This window comes from Salvelinus alpinus, chromosome 2 (genome assembly GCF_045679555.1).
Source record: "Salvelinus alpinus chromosome 2, SLU_Salpinus.1, whole genome shotgun sequence".
Taxonomy (NCBI): Eukaryota; Metazoa; Chordata; class Actinopteri; order Salmoniformes; family Salmonidae; genus Salvelinus; species Salvelinus alpinus.
Genome location: NC_092087.1, coordinates 126,932,314 through 126,949,245, shown reverse-complemented (window position 1 = coordinate 126,949,245; position 16,932 = coordinate 126,932,314). Strand labels below are relative to the sequence as shown.

The window sequence follows — 16,932 nt, the reverse complement described above, 5'->3', positions numbered from 1 at the left end:
CTTGTGTCAATAAAAATAGCTGTACATTTGGTTTCCCTTTCCTCTTTCCTTTAAGAACACTGATCTAGTGAAAGGACTTGGCATGTCCCTATGTACTTGGAATGCTTTCACCCATCCGGTCCTCTGAAACCAGTTGTCATAAATTAAAGTCAAGGAAAGTTAACAATTTAGAACCATTGTTACACCGCTTTCTACTGTTTCACATTTCAAATGGGTCTTATCCACAAGGTAGAATGTAGAATGAAGTGGGTGAAGTCTTCCATTTTCCATTGAGGCAAATTGTGCATTAATAAATTGACATCAGCCTGTATGCCCTCCCACCTAGCATTTAGAATTACTTCAGGTGCCACGCGGACCTTCAAAATGATTCTGCAATTATCATTTATTTGAAAAACACCATTTCCATCACCATTTGTCACAATAAAAATGGGACCGAGCATATAACAAATGTGTGCTCTTTATCTCAATCTTACTCTCTTGCAATTGAAGTCTCCAAGCCACATTCCTGTCCATCTTCCATTGTTGATAAGCTTAGCAGAAACCCTAATCTTGAATAAATGTACAAGTCTTCCGTTTGGCAAACAAGGACACTATCAATGTATGGAGTATTTGTATGATTAAACATTTTGCAGTGGGCCTACTAGTTGAGATGTCCCTTGTCTTAGATCACTCCCAATAACAGTCATTCTAGGCCTCTATCCTGTTCCTTGTTGATTTCTGGTCAACCTATTGATTAGAGCATTAATAACTTTGATATCTGGTTTTATAAAGGTGCACAGCAGTCTCCTGTCCAGAGCTAGGTAATTGAGGATAATGTCTAACTTTATTGTGGATTTGTGACAGGCCATTTCCAAGGGGTCGTTCGACGTTAGTTTCCAGAAATGGCTTCTTGAAGACGAGTGTATGAAATACATTTTGAAGCTGAGTTTGTATAAAATGTAAAAAATGAAAGAAAATCACTTACATTTGACATAAGCCCCCATAGAGAAGTCTGGTCACATTTGTGAAAGCTTGGTTGAAGCCCACTGTAAGGAATATGTACCAGCAATGTATATAACAGACCCAATTTTCTTATGGTATGTGTAAAATATAATTTCTCTGTTGGATACATTCTAACATTCTGAACTTTGATTCAGAAAGATATTTGTTGCTTTTTTTAAAATCATTCTGAACTTGAATTCAGAAAGATTTTTGTTGCTTTTTTAAAATCAATGTAATACTTGGAAATGGATTGTGTTACAACAGGGATCATCACACAGGAAACCATCTATCTGCCGCAGGGCAATTATTTTCTTGAGCGGATGATCGGGTGACCGGAACATAATTACAAATAATTTATAAACTGCAAATTGACCACAAAAAGCCCAAACAGATATAATAGTTGACTAAAGTATAATAATTTCAAACCTTTCTTACATTTGTAGATGATCGCGTGTGTCTCTATTATGCGTGAGAATACTTGGAAACAGATTTACACAATTAAAATCACTTGGAGCTGACTTACTGGTGTTTTTAGTCCTTTATTTCCAACAATTAAAGTTTGAAAAACTTGGGGGCCAAATTAAACCACCGGCGGGCCGCCAGTTGAGGAACCCTGTTTTACAATGTCAACATTTCTATTTGTTTATGGCCCCTCTGCGCACACACACACTATAGGAACAGAGTACACAGGCATCCACTAAGATAGGATTGTACTTCATCTTGCCTTGTTTAAGGTTTACATTACCTTTACATTATAGGTTTACATTATACTTATTAGTATCTAATTACCCACAAGCCCATATGTTATTCTACACGGATCCTTATAGAAACAAATGTTTCTCCGGACTCCCTAGCAAAATAGCGACAGTGACTTTAGAAAACCTCAATGAGTGGCAGTGAACTAAGGAATGGGGAGGGTTGAACTAGAGGTGAGTAAAGGAGGGCAGAAGTGAGGAGAAGGAGTGTGTAAGAACAGGTTGGCCCGGTCCTGTGGAACTAAATAGATTGTAAACAGGGAGGGGCACAGGTACTCTTTCAGTCAGCTTAATCACAGTGCTGACACCAACGGGGACACACAGTAAAATACGCACAGGTAGTGTGTGTCTTATCTGTGACAGCGAGAGAGGAACAGAGAGTGTGAGGGGACCAGAGAGACTTGAGTTCTGTCCGTGGAGTGGAACTTCCACTCACTAAAAGATCCAGGATGTTCAAGAAGAAGGACAGTAATAGCTTGAAGGTGTCCGGCAAGATCAGCAAGTGAGTCTTTAAGGAAAGATAGCAAACTCGGTCATGCAACCCCCTCCACTCCACCTCCTTCCTCCTTTCCTCTCCTTCTTCCTAAACTTGGATTTGTTTCATATCTCCTGTGTTTGCTGTGTTGTCCTCTTTCTCATAGAATCCTCTGGAATCTCCTTTGTTTATTTCATTCCTAACTCCTGGATAATGGAGATTGGAAGATAGATGGTTTACTGTGTGTTTTGGCATGGTGTTGTAGTCAAGAAGACCAACTTTGTTCCATGTAAAGATATGAAGAGAAGTTTTGTTTGTCTCTTTGGTTGTCTTGATGTTATTGTAGGTTTTGCGGGGGTTTAATGTGGCCTTAGGTCAGATTTGCTCAATCACCTGTTTGTGTATGTGTGTGTGTGTTTTCAGGTCACGTAAAACAGATTCTAAAATTTGATGGCGTTATCAAATGGTACGACTCATTAGATTCACATTGATTTGGTGACTATTCACGTCATTATAACATTCCCCGTGGAGGGATATATGATGGCGTCAAGATTTCTACATTACCACGAAAGAGTAGGACATACAGTACTTAGATAAGGTAGATAGGGACACATATTTTTATCAATGTTCATCCATCAATCAAGTATGACTCCTATGTCAATGCGTCATCAAAAGCGTAGCCTGTAGGCCTACATTAGCGATGAATCAAATGTCACCCGATTAGAAAAATATGAATCACTTGCGCTTCCCTAAGGTTGAAAATCAACCCTGACCTTTTGTTTTGTCTCACCCTCAGCACAGACCGCTTAGCACCAGGATGGGTGGTGTTCATGTTGAGTCAATGGAGACTGTTGAGTCAATGGAGACTGAGGATGATTGTCTTATAGTATCCATGCACGACACCTGGACCGAGATGAAAGATAGAGGGGATGACCATTCAGAGAGAGAGAGAGTGAGAGGAGTGCCACTGGTGTGTCTGATGGCCCTGCTGATCAGGGCAGATAAGACCTCTGTCTGTGCTGTTCAGCTGGTTTCTCCACAGCCTATGGGTGTTGGCTCACTCTCTCGCCACGGTGGTGCAAATGGGATATTTAAAGGGAATGTCCTTGTCTGATTGATAGACCGCTTGTCTTTCTGTTAAACACAATTGAAACATCTGTATCAGCACTGTGAACGGTGCTACAGTACAACTGTTGATGAAGCATTTAATCGCAGTGAAGATATTTTAGTATAGTAGGTCTATCTTAGATATGGAGGAGGACATTCGTGTAAAATCTAGGCCAGGGCCTGCATTTAATGTGTATAAGGCACTTAAGTATCTCTACTTGCACATTCATCTTCTGCACATTCTACCATTCCAGTGTTTAATTGCTATATTGTAATTACTTCGCCACCATGGCCTATTTATTGCCGTACCTCTCTTATCCTACCTCATTTGCACATGCTGTATATAGATTTTTCTACTGTATTATTGATTTTATGTTTGTTTATTCCATGTGTAACTCTGTGTTGTTGTGTGTGTCAAACTGCTTTGCTTTATCTTGGCCAGGTCGCAGTTGCAAATGAGAACTTGTTCTCAACTAGCCTACCTGGTTAAATAAAGGTGAAATAAAAAATAAATAGTTTACCCAATCCATCACCTGTAGAAGTTGTCATTGGAGGGATAGTGGTGTTTCAACAGGAGGTTTGTGAGTCCTGTAGTGCTGGTATTTAAAGGGAAGGTGAGTGACATCACATCAGTGCTGCTATGGTCCTTAGGGGCAGGTTGATGTGAGAACACAGATCTACTGAATCGGTCATCTTATGCTGCTGGTACAAGCATATGTAATCTCATTACATCATAATACATGTTTTACTGTTGATAACAGCACTTTTATTTCAAAATGGCTCCTGAGGTTAAAAGGAACATGGGCAGAAATGTTGGGGTCGTCGAATGTAGTCAGTTCAGCAAATTCAACTACACAGTCAAAATAGTGGACTATTTTCTACACATGCACTGAATATCACCTGAATTGGTGAAACGAATTGATCCCAACTCAGATGAACAGTTGTAAGATGACAGTTACATACAGTATTTTACAGTTTATCAGGCAATCTGAATAGCCTGGATTCAAATCTGTGGAGAATTATTCAACACACTTCTAACCCTCTCTGGAGATCAATGCTCTACCTTGAACACTGCCCTGGGAGAGTACCCACTAGGTACCTTGAACACTGCCCTGGGAGAGTACCCACTAGGTACCTTGAACACTGCCCTGGGAGAGTACCCACTAGGTATCTTGAACACTGCCCTGGGAGTGTACCCACTAGGTACCTTGAACACTGCCCTGGGAGAGTACCCACTAGGTACCTTGAACACTGCCCTGGGAGAGTACCCACTAGGTACCTTGAACACTGCCCTGGGAGAGTACCCACTAGGTACCTTGAACACTGCCCTGGGAGAGTACCCACTAGGTACCTTGAACACTGCCCTGGGAGAGTACCCACTAGGTACCTTGAACACTGCCCTGGGAGAGTACCCACTAGGTACCTTGAACACTGCCCTGGGAGAGTACCCACTAGGTACCTTGAACACTGCCCTGGGAGAGTACCCACTAGGTACCTTGAACACTGCCCTGGGAGAGTACCCACTAGGTACCTTGAACACTGCCCTGGGAGAGTACCCACTAGGTCGGCAGAGAGGGAGAGCAATACAGGTAGTCACAGTCACACAGAGGGAGTGACAGGGAGACAAACAAATAGTTGTTGTGGAATGATGGAATGTTCAGCGTTTTGGGAATTCTCAGGTGGGGCAGTGGAAGTGATTCACCCTCCTGTTGATCCCAGGTCGTCACCTCTAGAGAGGCCATTGGGTTCGGTCCCAAATGGCACACTATTCCCTACATAGTGCACTACTTTTGACCGGAGACATGGTCAAAAGTATTGCACTATGAAGGGAATAGGGTGCCTTTTGGGACTCATTCGTGGTTTCAGTTCAAGAGTGTTGTCTTATGTAGGGCCAGGAGTTTTTCCTGAACATCAAGAACCCAGTGCCCTAGTTATAGCTTCTAACTATGGCCCAGAGTTCTTCCTGGTCAAGTCACATAAGAACTCCTGGTCCTAGTAATACATTTGGACTTTTGTTAGTCTTGGACAAAGTGTTGATTTTGGACAAAGGGAGTTCACGGAGGACAGCTTCACACACATCTACTCTGTGTCGCTATCTATTCTTAGCCTGTGGTTTTATATCTAATGATTTTGCGTGTTAGGTTTTGTAATTGGATAGCTTCCACAAGGATAATGGCCTCTGCATCCATCTTAAATGTTTAGGACCTTGACCTTCATTGGTCACTTAAGTCAAGGACAACAACTGAAGTGCTCGATTCAGACAGAGATTCCATGTCCACATTCTTCTCTCTGCCTCTTTCCTCTTTGCATTTTGTATCTTCTTTGCTATTTTTCTAAATCAGATCTTTAACCTTTAACCTTTGCCCTCTAAACAGGTCCACAGCCAACGACTTGGCCTTGGTGATTGCACGGATGCAAAAGAATTCCGACCAGGTGGAGAAAAATGTCCTCCGTGCCGAAGAGCTACTGGCTGTGGTGAGATGACGGTCTCTCTCTTTCTTTCTCTCTAAATAATAGTGTGTCCATGGACTTCAATTCTGGCCACTAACCATTCTGTTGACTCACCTACTGTCTTCATCCCCATTGCCATGTAGGATGCAGAGAATGAGAAGAAAAACCGGCCCCTCCAGCACCAGAAAGTGGTGGCAAGCAACCTGTCTGAGGCTGAGGGCCTGCTGAATGACCTCTTCCTGGATGTGGACAAGGCCAAGAAGTGCAAACACCCCCAAAGCAGCGAGATAGAGAGCGAGTGAGTGACCTCTTCTAGGCCCATCCCACTGGGCACAAATGTCAATTCAACGTTTATTCTACAATTTCATTGAAATGAGATGGGAAATGGGATATCTCTTATGAACGCTGATATCATTTGGGCTCTTCAGCTGCTTCAAAAAGATTAGTCTCTGCAGAAATCCATTTTTTCCCTTTAAGACATTTGATCATTGGGGGATGCAGTAAGGTCCATCTGGATTTATTTACTAAAACGTGTTGCTCTTGCCAGTTCTCTTTGTTATCATGCTCATGCTAAACATACTAAACGTCTTTTCCCCTCCCTCCCTCAACCTTTTGTTCATTCCAGTGTCAGTCACCTCCATGACCGCTGGCTGAAAGACTGTGCCTTCTACCGGGAAATCTATGAGCCTGTCAACGATGTGGAGCTGAAGCCCAGAATCGACTGGGCTTCAGTGCTCAATCAGAAACAGGTAAAATCAAGTGTCCTCTTCATCTTTGGCAACTAACTTAAGACCAAGCCTCCATATTGTAAACATCCTTATAAAAGCATGGTGCTCATCCTCTTGACACACTGTTCTGTTGACCAATCCAAGCTGAAATTGACTTCAGTTGTACTATATATTGACTGACTTAGCTAACACAACAGTACACAACGTTCAGTTCATCGTTATCCTACAGTTTATGTTCATTTAAGATACCCCATGCTACCACAAAGCCTCTTTTAGTTTTCTTCTGAGTCTAATTGTGTCCATGACTGACCATATTCTTCTGTGCGTCTGTCTCTCAGAGGGAGGTGAACACAGAAGAGTATGGGCCCACCATGGCTGACCTGAAGAAGCAGATCGCTGCCCACAACATACTGCACAAGGAGATCGAGGCCTACAGCTCTCAGCTCAGCAGCAGCTCCACCAGCACCAAGGTAACCCCTTCAACTCTCTCATCTCCGTGACGATGAATTACAGGGTTCATGGATTTAATGGATGTGTTTGAAAACGTCTTGTAGCTAGTGACCATGACAACAATTAATTTGTGTTTCAGGAGGAGTATGCTGCCATCAAGAAACAATACAACAACCTTTTGGTAAGTCATAGTTATCATATGGGTACTATGAGATCCAGAGGAGGCTGGTGGGAGGAGGTATAGGAGGACGGGCTCATTGTAATGGCTGGAATGGAATAAATGGAACAGAGTCCAACACGGGGTTTCCAAATGTTTGACGTGTTTGATACTGTTCCATTTATTCCATTCCAGCCAATTACAATGAGCCCATCCTCCTATAGCTCCTCCCACCAGCCTCCTCTGATGGGATCTGTGGGATTTCACTTTCAACCAAAAAGTAATTGTAACATATGTTCTCTTTTTGGTGTGACTCTTTACAGTTGTTATATAACATTGTTCTATTCCCACAGGACAATTCAAAATGGCGGCACCACTACCTAAGCAGTCTGTATGACTATATGCAGGGCTGTAACAAGGAGCTGGCCTATCTAGGAGACGAACAGACAAAAATCCTGAAACAGGACTGGAGCGACCACATGTTGGACCCTCCGGACGTCCGTAGACAGTATGAGGTGAGAGTCCGTCTCAGGGGTCAAATAGAGTGTCACTCAATGTCAATAAGACTTAATATAACAATAAAGTATGAAAATGCTGCTTGAGGAGGTGTTTCATAGGTTTCTGGCGTGGATGTACATTTAGTTTTCCATTACTGAAGGAGTCATGTTCAGTGACATCATATTTCTTTTTTGATCTCAATCAGAACTTCAAGAACAACAGCCTGCTGTCCCATGAGAGCGAAGTGAACAAACTCCAGGATGACGGAGATCGACTCATTGAGCTGAAGCACCCGGCCAGCACCCCAATACAGGTACATGCCAATAACCAATTAAAACTTTAAGTACACCTCCCCTTGTAGACTATTACCATTTCACATTGTCTTCAGTCAAGAATCGATCCCTCTTCCGTAGATTAGACTTCTACATTTAGGTCCACCAAGTTTACAATGTTCCTGAAAGATATCGAGATTTTCCCTTTACGTGATGCCTGCATCTTTATACTCGTTTCAGGCTCAGAGAGATTCTTTGCGGAATGAGTGGCAGAAGTTCCTCAACCTGTGCATCTGCCAAGAGACCCATCTGGATTACATGGAGGATTTCAAGAAGGTAAATGTCACTCAGAATACATTAACAAGGCTTCATAGTATCTACATCAGTTTAGAATAATATTCAGACTTCCGTCTTTATTGCCAGAACGGAAAGGGTATCTTCTGTTTGGTTTTGAACCAGAAATGTCCCTAAGCACATTAGCATAGACATTCAAACTGCAGCATGATCAGTAACCTGGATAGGTCAAAGATACTGTATGTGAAAAAGATACCATGTTCTGATGTGTTGTCTGTTCCCTGTTCAGTACCAACTAGATGTGGAGACACTATCGGAGTCTCTGAGTGAACTCAACTCTAGCCTGAAGAAAGTGGAAGGCTCAACTGGGAGGAGTGGCTCAGCGATGACTCTGCAACTGGAGGTAAGAGAAGATATCCTCTATTAGTCCATACTAGATGGAAATTTGTCTTCTGCTTATTTCCAACCTCTCTGACACACGCACGCGCACACACACACACACACAAAAAAAACACAAACAAACAAACACAAATATAGGTAATGCCAGGATGTGAACACTGATATCTATTGTACATCTGGATGCAGTTCCGTTCTCATTGAATCTTCGGTGTTAACTTGCGCAGTAAACTTTCAACACACCCATGAATCATAAAGATGCTACATTGCATTTCACATTGATAAAAATAAATACAACTCGTGCTTTTACCTCTGCACATTTATTATCAATGTCAAATAAATATATGAAAATAACATTTTCAAGACCATTCTTTTTTCTACAGTGTCAATTTATGGGCTTTAACTCCCTGCACCACAATAGGGAAATAAATGGTAGTGTGTGTGTTAACACTTCACTTCTAAAGACATTACATTTCTTTCACACATTATCAAACGTTATCATGACATTACCATACTACATTATTTAAATAATGTGAAGGAAAATGGTTATGCTGAAATGCAATGCAGGTGGGTCCCAATTTCACCTTTACCACTCTCTCTCCTTCTCTCTCTCTCTCTTTCTCTCTCTCTCTCTCAGGCGGAGGAGAGCACGGTGCAACGCAACGAGCAGCTCCTGGCTGACCTGAGGAAGAGGAGCACCACCATCGCCCCTCTCAAACTGCGCCGCTACCCGCCCACCAGGTCCACCACCGTGGACTCTCTCTGTGACTGGAAGACTGAGAAGGTATGACCAGCTGCTCTTGACCTCTCACCTTTTAACTTTGACCCTGTCCCGGAGCCTCCACCACAGGTTACGGTATGAAGCGGGTTCGAAACCTCTGTAGAATCTTTGATAAAGCTACTAAGCAATGGCGTGACTACTAGAATAGAATAGAATGCACTACCACTGCACTGAGGTGTGTCAAGGCATGCAACGTAACGTAGGCTCATGTAAACATCCCAAAACCAAACATTACTGTAACTAGGGAACTCACGAAAGTAAATTAAAGTTCCTAGATAACTCAGTATTGGGCATTGTGTTTGTAAGATGAAAAGGAATATTTACATGTGATCCATTCTGAGGGAAGTTCTCTCTTTGTGTTCTTTTAGGCTGAACTCACTCGAGGGGACAAGTTCACCCTCAAGTCGAATTCAGACGTTGAGAACTGGGACGTATTGACCAGCAGTGGGGCAACCAAAACCTTTCCAGGGGTCTGCTTCCTGATCCCACCGCCTGACCCAGAGGCCATTGCCACCGTAGACATGTAAGCAACAGGAGCATATGTCATTTATGTCAATTATATGACATGCATATGGACAATAACACGTCGATTTTGTGAATTAAAATGTCTCAGTTCTAATGATTTGTGTGTGTGTGTGTGTGCGCGCACAGACACGGTGATGTGCTTGACGACATCAAGAAGAGGAGGGCTGTTTATTTAGGCACAGTGAAGGACAAGATCCGTTGTGTCGAAGAGAAACCCGTATACACAGGTGAGAAACAGTTGCTCTATTAATCCCAAAACAAAGCCTTCCAAATAACTCTGGAACTGCTACTGTTACTGCCATGATCATTAACTGTAAATAAGGAGAAATGGCTTCTCTAATTTTTGATTCAACATTGTCCTTTAACCACATTGTGATATCACATTCAATTCATCACGTCATGTAAACCCCAAGCCAAAGGGTATTTATGGGACATGTGTACATATACAATGTGTGAAATTAACTAAGGCTGCAGATAAAATGGCACCCTATTCCCTACATAGTGCACTACTTTTGATAAGGCCAGATTATCATTGCCCTGTGTCCCCCACATAGCTCCTCCGTCCAACCCCAAAGCTAAAGCCGTGGCCGGTCAGCTGGATAAGCTGGATGAGGACCTGGTCAAAGCCAAGCAGGGCATGTTGAGCCGTCTGAGGGCCCCGCTTGACCGCAGTGACCCCACCACCGACCTGGCCAAGAGGCTGAAGGAGCAAGAGGTGAGAGAGAGTCTTGTTTTTAACTTTATTGAGACAGATACAAGTGGAAGTGAGCAGGAAGACAGAGAAGGAGAGAGAAAGTCTTGTTTTTAACTTTATTGAGACCGATACAAGAGGAAAGGAGCAAGGAGACGGAGAAGGAGGGAGAAAGAGAGTAGAGGTGGAGCCGGGATTCGTACCCACGCTGTGGAGTGATATGTGTTGCAGGCCACATTACCCACCAGACCAGCCTCAGGCACAGTCTAAGGGGACATCCAAAATGGCACCCTATTCAGCTACTTTTGATAGATAGAAAGCATGTCTACCAGCCATTGTAACTGTACAATATATCTTCATGCTGGTTGACAAGCTAAATCTGAATAATTATAGATTGACATTGATGACATTGATGGATTCGTGCCTCCTAAAGATGATGATGACAACGATGATGAGTCTAATGACTATGGCGATGAGGATGATGATAGTTATGATATTGTTGGTGAGGATGGTACTGGACCCTAATGATACGGTGGTTGTATCTCTCGTAGAAAGCAGCAGATGCTCTGGCAGCTATGGAGCAGCCGAAGTTGGAGAAGGACGTCTCCAAAGGTCTTGCAGCCAAACTTCAAGCTACCAAGGACAAGCAAGATGGCATCGCAGCCCTGGCCGACCTATTTAACAAGAAGTACGACCATTTTACAAACATACGTTATCACCGTTCACCTGTCTTAGCGATATATTATCAGAAAATAGCATCAAACAGCAGATCTTGCTGTTAATGATATATATTATTTTTGTTGCCATTTCTTCTATAGGGCTAATGCATCTCTGAACCTGGAGAAGCAGATCAAGAAAGTGGATGGCATCGTCTCTGGCTTTGAGGAAAAGCTGAATAATGATGGCCCTATCCCAGATGTCCCCAATGCTATTCAGGCCCGCACCCAGGAGATCCAGGTGGGTGGGACAATTACCAGTGCACCCTATTCCCTATATAGTGAAATACTTTTGACCAGGACCATTGCCTACACTGCCTTGGATTAGTGTGCCGTTTTGGACACACCTCAGCTTTCTCAAGAGAACCAAATAGATTCTACAGTATCCTTGAACAAATTGGACCAGAGAATACCCTAGTAGTTGACTTGAAGTAATAAAGGACTGTATCATTTGACTGCACATTTCAGTCATCCCTTCTAGTTTAGCTAAATGCACACCACCAGGACACGTTTATCATATCTGTTCTCTACAGAGTCTGCGTAAGGACGTGGCAGGCTCTCAGGATGAACTGAAGAAGCTGGGCCAGGACCTGGAGACCAGCGAGCAGCTGTGTAGTTCCCTGCAGCAGGGCTACCAGGAGTACTGCCCAGACATCCATCGCCAGGGGACCCAGGTCAAACAACTACAGAACCGCTACTCTAATGTCAACAACCAGCTGAAGGAGAGGTGAGCCCAGGGCCACTTGTCTGTTAGCTAACGTTGACTGCACACACCATGTCTGCAAATATATGGTATCAAAATAGTCCATTTGTTTGCTCGAACGTCAGATGAACAGAACAATTGTTTTCAGTTTGTCATCATGAAAGTGTTTTTCATTGCGTTTTTCTTTCTCAGAGAGGGCCTCTTGCAAGAGGCTGCAGGCAAGAACCAGGAATTCCAGAACACAAGCAAATCTCTGAACTCCTTCCTGAAAAATCTGCCTGACAACAAGATCAGCCCCAGCGATGACCTATCACAGGTCAACTCCAAGCAGACCTCCCAGAAGGTCAGTTTGTTTGTGTTGTGTGTCAAGAAGCTCTGAAATTGTTGACGATATTCTTAAAATATCATTGTAAGACACATATTTTGCAATCAAGTTTAATATAGTAATTTTTATTGCAGAGGGTGGTGGATGACATCAAGAGGAAGGGAGACGACCTGGACAGAGTGGTTGACCTTTCCCAAGATTTGCAGAATATCCTCAATGTAAGACTCTGATTAAGTTACATTATCCTACTGCATCATGATTAACCTTTTATTTGTGTAACAGATATTTGGATATTGAATAACAAAATCTTAATTTCAACTGCTTGTGCAGGAATATGAGGTCAAGACTGACAAATACAGCAGCACCCTCGACAATGTGGGAGCCAAAGATTCCAAAAAACGTCACACCTCCACCCTTGCTGATACTGTGCAGAACCAGGTAATGCATAAGGAATGGAAGTCAATAGACACAAATTACATTCATGTTTATCAACTTCTATGCAGACCAATGTAGGGTGCATCATGTTTTCCTGCATGTTTTCTTGAGCACTGTGAGCTGAAGGATGGCTGTGCTTCTTTGTATATTACAGGAAAAGGCTGTGGTGAACCACTATGCTAAAACATCAGCTGAGAATGACCAGCAGCTCAATCAGATGGGCTTTGCTAAGAACCTCATCGCTCAGGTGAGTTGGAAAATCTAGGTGCACGTAACTTCTTTCCCACTGCCAATTTTGATCAATTGAATGTGTTTAGGATACAAAATTATGAAAATGTTGAAGTATTTTTTGTTTACTTTTTGTAGAAACATGAGAAACAATCCATAGAACCAACCCTAAAACCAACCATAAACATAAAGAGCCTGCAGCAAGAGTTGAGTGCGGAGAGCGATAGACGCAGCCGTGCTGAGACTGACGTGGCAAATTTCAAAACCAGGATGCTGTCTCTGAAGAGCCGTAAAGGGATGCATCGAGTTGAGGAGAAGGAGGTACTCGAGTACTACCGCGACCCTAAACTGGAAACCGACCTAAAAGATCTGGAGGACCAAATCCACAAAGAGGCCTTGAAGCGCAGCCGTACCCAGGGTGAGATTGAGGGTGTGAAAATCAAAATCGCCAATTTTGGGGACGACCTCAAGTGCATCAAGCCCAAACTGGTGACTAGAGAGGTGACTGAGTTTGAGAGAGATCCTCAGTTGGATGTAGAAGCCTCCAAGTTAAAAGATGAGATCGGCAAGATAAACAATGAGGTTCGAGTAAAAGAGGGAGAAGTCATTCAACAGAAGACAGAGGTCACCATCCTGAATGCTACAAGACCCAACATCAGGGAGAAGGTTATGAAAAAGGAGGTGATTCGATTGGAGAAGGATCCAGAGATGCTCAAGGCTGTTAAAACATTTGAAAAGGAAATCGCAGATGAAGGCCACAAGAGCAAGACTCTGAATGACGAGATCTTTAAAACGAGGAGCCAGATCAATGCATTGGAGAGGATCATTCCCACCATTCAGCCCAAGATGGTCACCAGGGAGGTGAAGAAAGTCGAACAGGACCCTGAGCTCATCAATGAATCCAAGAGGATTCGATCAGGCCTAGAGGGAGAGAAAATTGAGACGGACTCTCTGGTCAAGGAGGTCTCTCAGCTCAAAATTCGGTATAGCGAGGTGGGGCAGTGGAAGCCCAAGGTCGAACTCAAGGAAATCGTCAATGAGATCTACCGCATAGATCCACAAACAGAGTTGGAGATAATGCGTCTGAAGAAAGATGTTCAAGACTTGAACAAGCAGCGTTCTGACTTACAGGACCAGATCACTCTGGTCATGGTCGATCTGGAAGCCCTGCGTTCCAAGAAGCCAAAGGTGGAGCTGAAGGAAATCATCCAAGATGTGGTGAAAGAGGAGAGGAGCCCTGAGAATGAAAGAGAGATACAAAGGCTCAATGATCAGGTGAACCATCTGCACCATACTTACAATAATGTAGAGGACCAGATTAACCTCCTGAGAAAAGAGAGGGACGAGTGGAAAGCAGAAAAATCCAAGGTGGAGACAAAGCTTACGACCAAAGATATCTTCAAGTATGAGGACGATCCGCTCTTGGAGAAGGAGGCTGATCGGCTGAGAAAGGAGGTACGCGAAGAGCAACAGTGTCGCCGTACCACTGAGGAGATGGTGTTCGACCTGCAAAACAAGTACATCCAGCTGGAGAGACAAAAGCCAGAGGAAAAAGTGGTGGTGCAGGAGGTGGTGCGTCTACAGAAGGACCCCAAGCAGATAGTTGAGCATGATAAGCTTGGCAGGAGTCTGGATGAGGAGGTTAAGTCCCGCCGGCAGCTAGAGCTTGAGATGCAAAAACTTAAAACCTTAGTGGAGGAGAAGGAGAACATCCTAAAGCAGAGTGACGAACATCAGAGGAAGATTAAAGTGGAGTTTGAACTGAAACAGATCAAACTGCGCATCAAAGAGCTTGAGAATGCCCCACCGCCCGTCGAGGAGAGTATCGTTGTCGAGGAGGTCCTGAAAGTTGAGAGAGACCCCAGACTGGAGAGGATGACCAATGGTCTTCGCTCAGACATGGACAAGGAAACCAATGACGTCCTGAATATTCAGAGAAACATCAGGAACACCAATGTCAAGCTTGAGCTCCTTCAGCGAGAAAAGGCCATTGAGAAGACAGTGTACAAAGAGGTTATCCGTGTGGAGAAAGACCAGGCTGTAGAAGCAGAGAGATACCGCCTGAAGGGCCTGGTGTCTCAGGAGAAACATGCCAGGCAGGACCTGGAGGAAAAAATCAAACAACTCTCTGATAAACTCAACCGACTGAATGGCACTCAGTCAAGCACTTCTCGGGAAGAGACAAGTCTCATTCTGGCCAGGGACACCTTGCAGAGGGAGAAAGACAACCTCACCCGGGAGCTGAAGAAGTTGGAGTCTGAGAGGCAAGACATCAGCGTATCGTTCCAGCAGCAGACCAAGCTGATGAGCGAGAGAAGCCAGATCAACAGACAAAAGAGCGTCAAGATGGAGTCTGACGTGCAGCGTCTGGAGAGGGAGATACTGGACGAGAAAGACACGATCCACCAGAAAGACAACACCATCAGGGAACTCCAAAGGGACAAGGAGAAGGAAGACCATACAGAGACCCGGACAAAGGAGACCAATGTCTCCACTAAAATCACCATCTTGGACCCTGATACTGGCAAAGAACTATCGCCATATGAAGCCTACCTGCAGGGACTGATCGACCGTACCCAGTACATGCATCTGCAAGAGCTGGAGTGCGATTGGGAGGAAATAACTTCCATGGGACCTGATGGGGAGACCTCTGTGCTGCAGGATCGCAAGAGCGGCAAGCAGTACTCTATCAAAAATGCCTTGAGAGATGGAAAACTGACCCAGTATGATCTGCAAAAATACAAGGATGGGAAAATGCCTATTTCAGAGTTTGCCCTCCTTGTCGCAGGTGAAAAAGAGAAACAGCCCAAGTTCAACTCAATCACATCAAAGCCAGCATCCTCGCTAAAGTCGTCCCCTACCAGCAGTGCCCCTGTTCCTGCCCCGAAGGAAAGATATCCTATCGCTGGTGTAATTGACACAAACACTGACACATGCGTCTCCATACGCAGTGCAGTGGCCCGCAAGCTGATCGAAAGCGGCACGGCACAGAAGCTGTTGGAAGCGCAGGCTGCTACAGGGGGCATCATTGACATCAGCACACAGGAGAGATACTCGGTCCACAAAGCAGCCGAGAGGGGCCTCATCGATTCGAGCCAACTGCAGAGGTTACTCAACGCCCAGAAAGCCTACACTGGCGTGGAGGACCCCACGACCAGAGAACGCCTGTCGGTGGGAGAGGCCGTCTTGAAAGGTTGGATGCCCAAAGAAACTGCCCTGCGTTACATGGAGGTGCAACACCTGACGGGAGGGCTGGTAAATCCCAACAACACGGACCGTGTGGGCATACAGGAGGCCATTGGAAACAAAATGATTGACAGCACCATGATGAGAGAGCTTCAGGACGAGTACAACTACGCCAAGGAAATTGTCGACCCCACAACAAAGGATAAAATCAACTACAAGCAAGCGATGGCCCGCTGCAAGACAGATCCTCAGTCTGGCCTACTGATGCTACCTGCTTCCTCCAAAGTGTCTGGCAGCAGCTACACCCCTACATACAATTCTCATCGATTTTCTTCGAGATAATAGACCTGTTAACAGTGTGCTTGGAGGGTATTGTTGTCTCTAGGGTGAATAATATGAAGTCAAATTATATTGTATAAACATAAATATCAATACTACCCAGAATGTGTAATTTAATTTTGTCTGAGAATACGGCATAGCTCACTGTAAGGTCATGATTGTTGCTGCTGAGTTGCTTTTGTTTACCAAATTTGTTTGGAGATGGCAGAATCTACTTTAAAAAAGGAAAGACACAAAGGAGTTTTGTTTTTTTGTTTATCCTTGATATGATTGTTTTACTAGAGATGATGGGACATGGTGCAATGTTATTGACTAAGTTTTGCTTGTCTATTTCTTATTATTCCTATGTCTTATTATTCTCCTGACACTGATCCTTTTAAATGCAACCTTGATACTGTATCAAGAAAATAATTATTAAAGATTAGATTGTCAACATGTG

The 16,932-nt window shown here is 43.9% G+C and overlaps 1 protein-coding gene across 1 annotated transcript; it reads left to right on the top strand.

Annotated features, from left to right (window-relative positions):
- The first annotated feature begins 2,009 nt into the window (after positions 1-2,009).
- LOC139568681 (envoplakin-like) lies at positions 2,010-16,926 on the top strand. The gene is made up of 22 exons (XM_071390679.1): positions 2,010-2,238; positions 5,694-5,793; positions 5,913-6,067; positions 6,395-6,518; positions 6,836-6,967; positions 7,087-7,128; positions 7,458-7,619; positions 7,808-7,915; positions 8,115-8,210; positions 8,458-8,571; positions 9,202-9,348; positions 9,714-9,868; positions 9,997-10,097; positions 10,425-10,585; positions 11,113-11,249; positions 11,380-11,518; positions 11,811-12,004; positions 12,173-12,323; positions 12,440-12,523; positions 12,636-12,743; positions 12,895-12,987; positions 13,107-16,926. Exons 1-22 carry the CDS (start codon positions 2,186-2,188, stop codon positions 16,494-16,496), a joined length of 5,946 nt encoding a protein of 1,981 aa, XP_071246780.1. The 5' UTR covers positions 2,010-2,185; the 3' UTR covers positions 16,497-16,926.
- Positions 16,927-16,932: the final 6 nt, after the last annotated feature.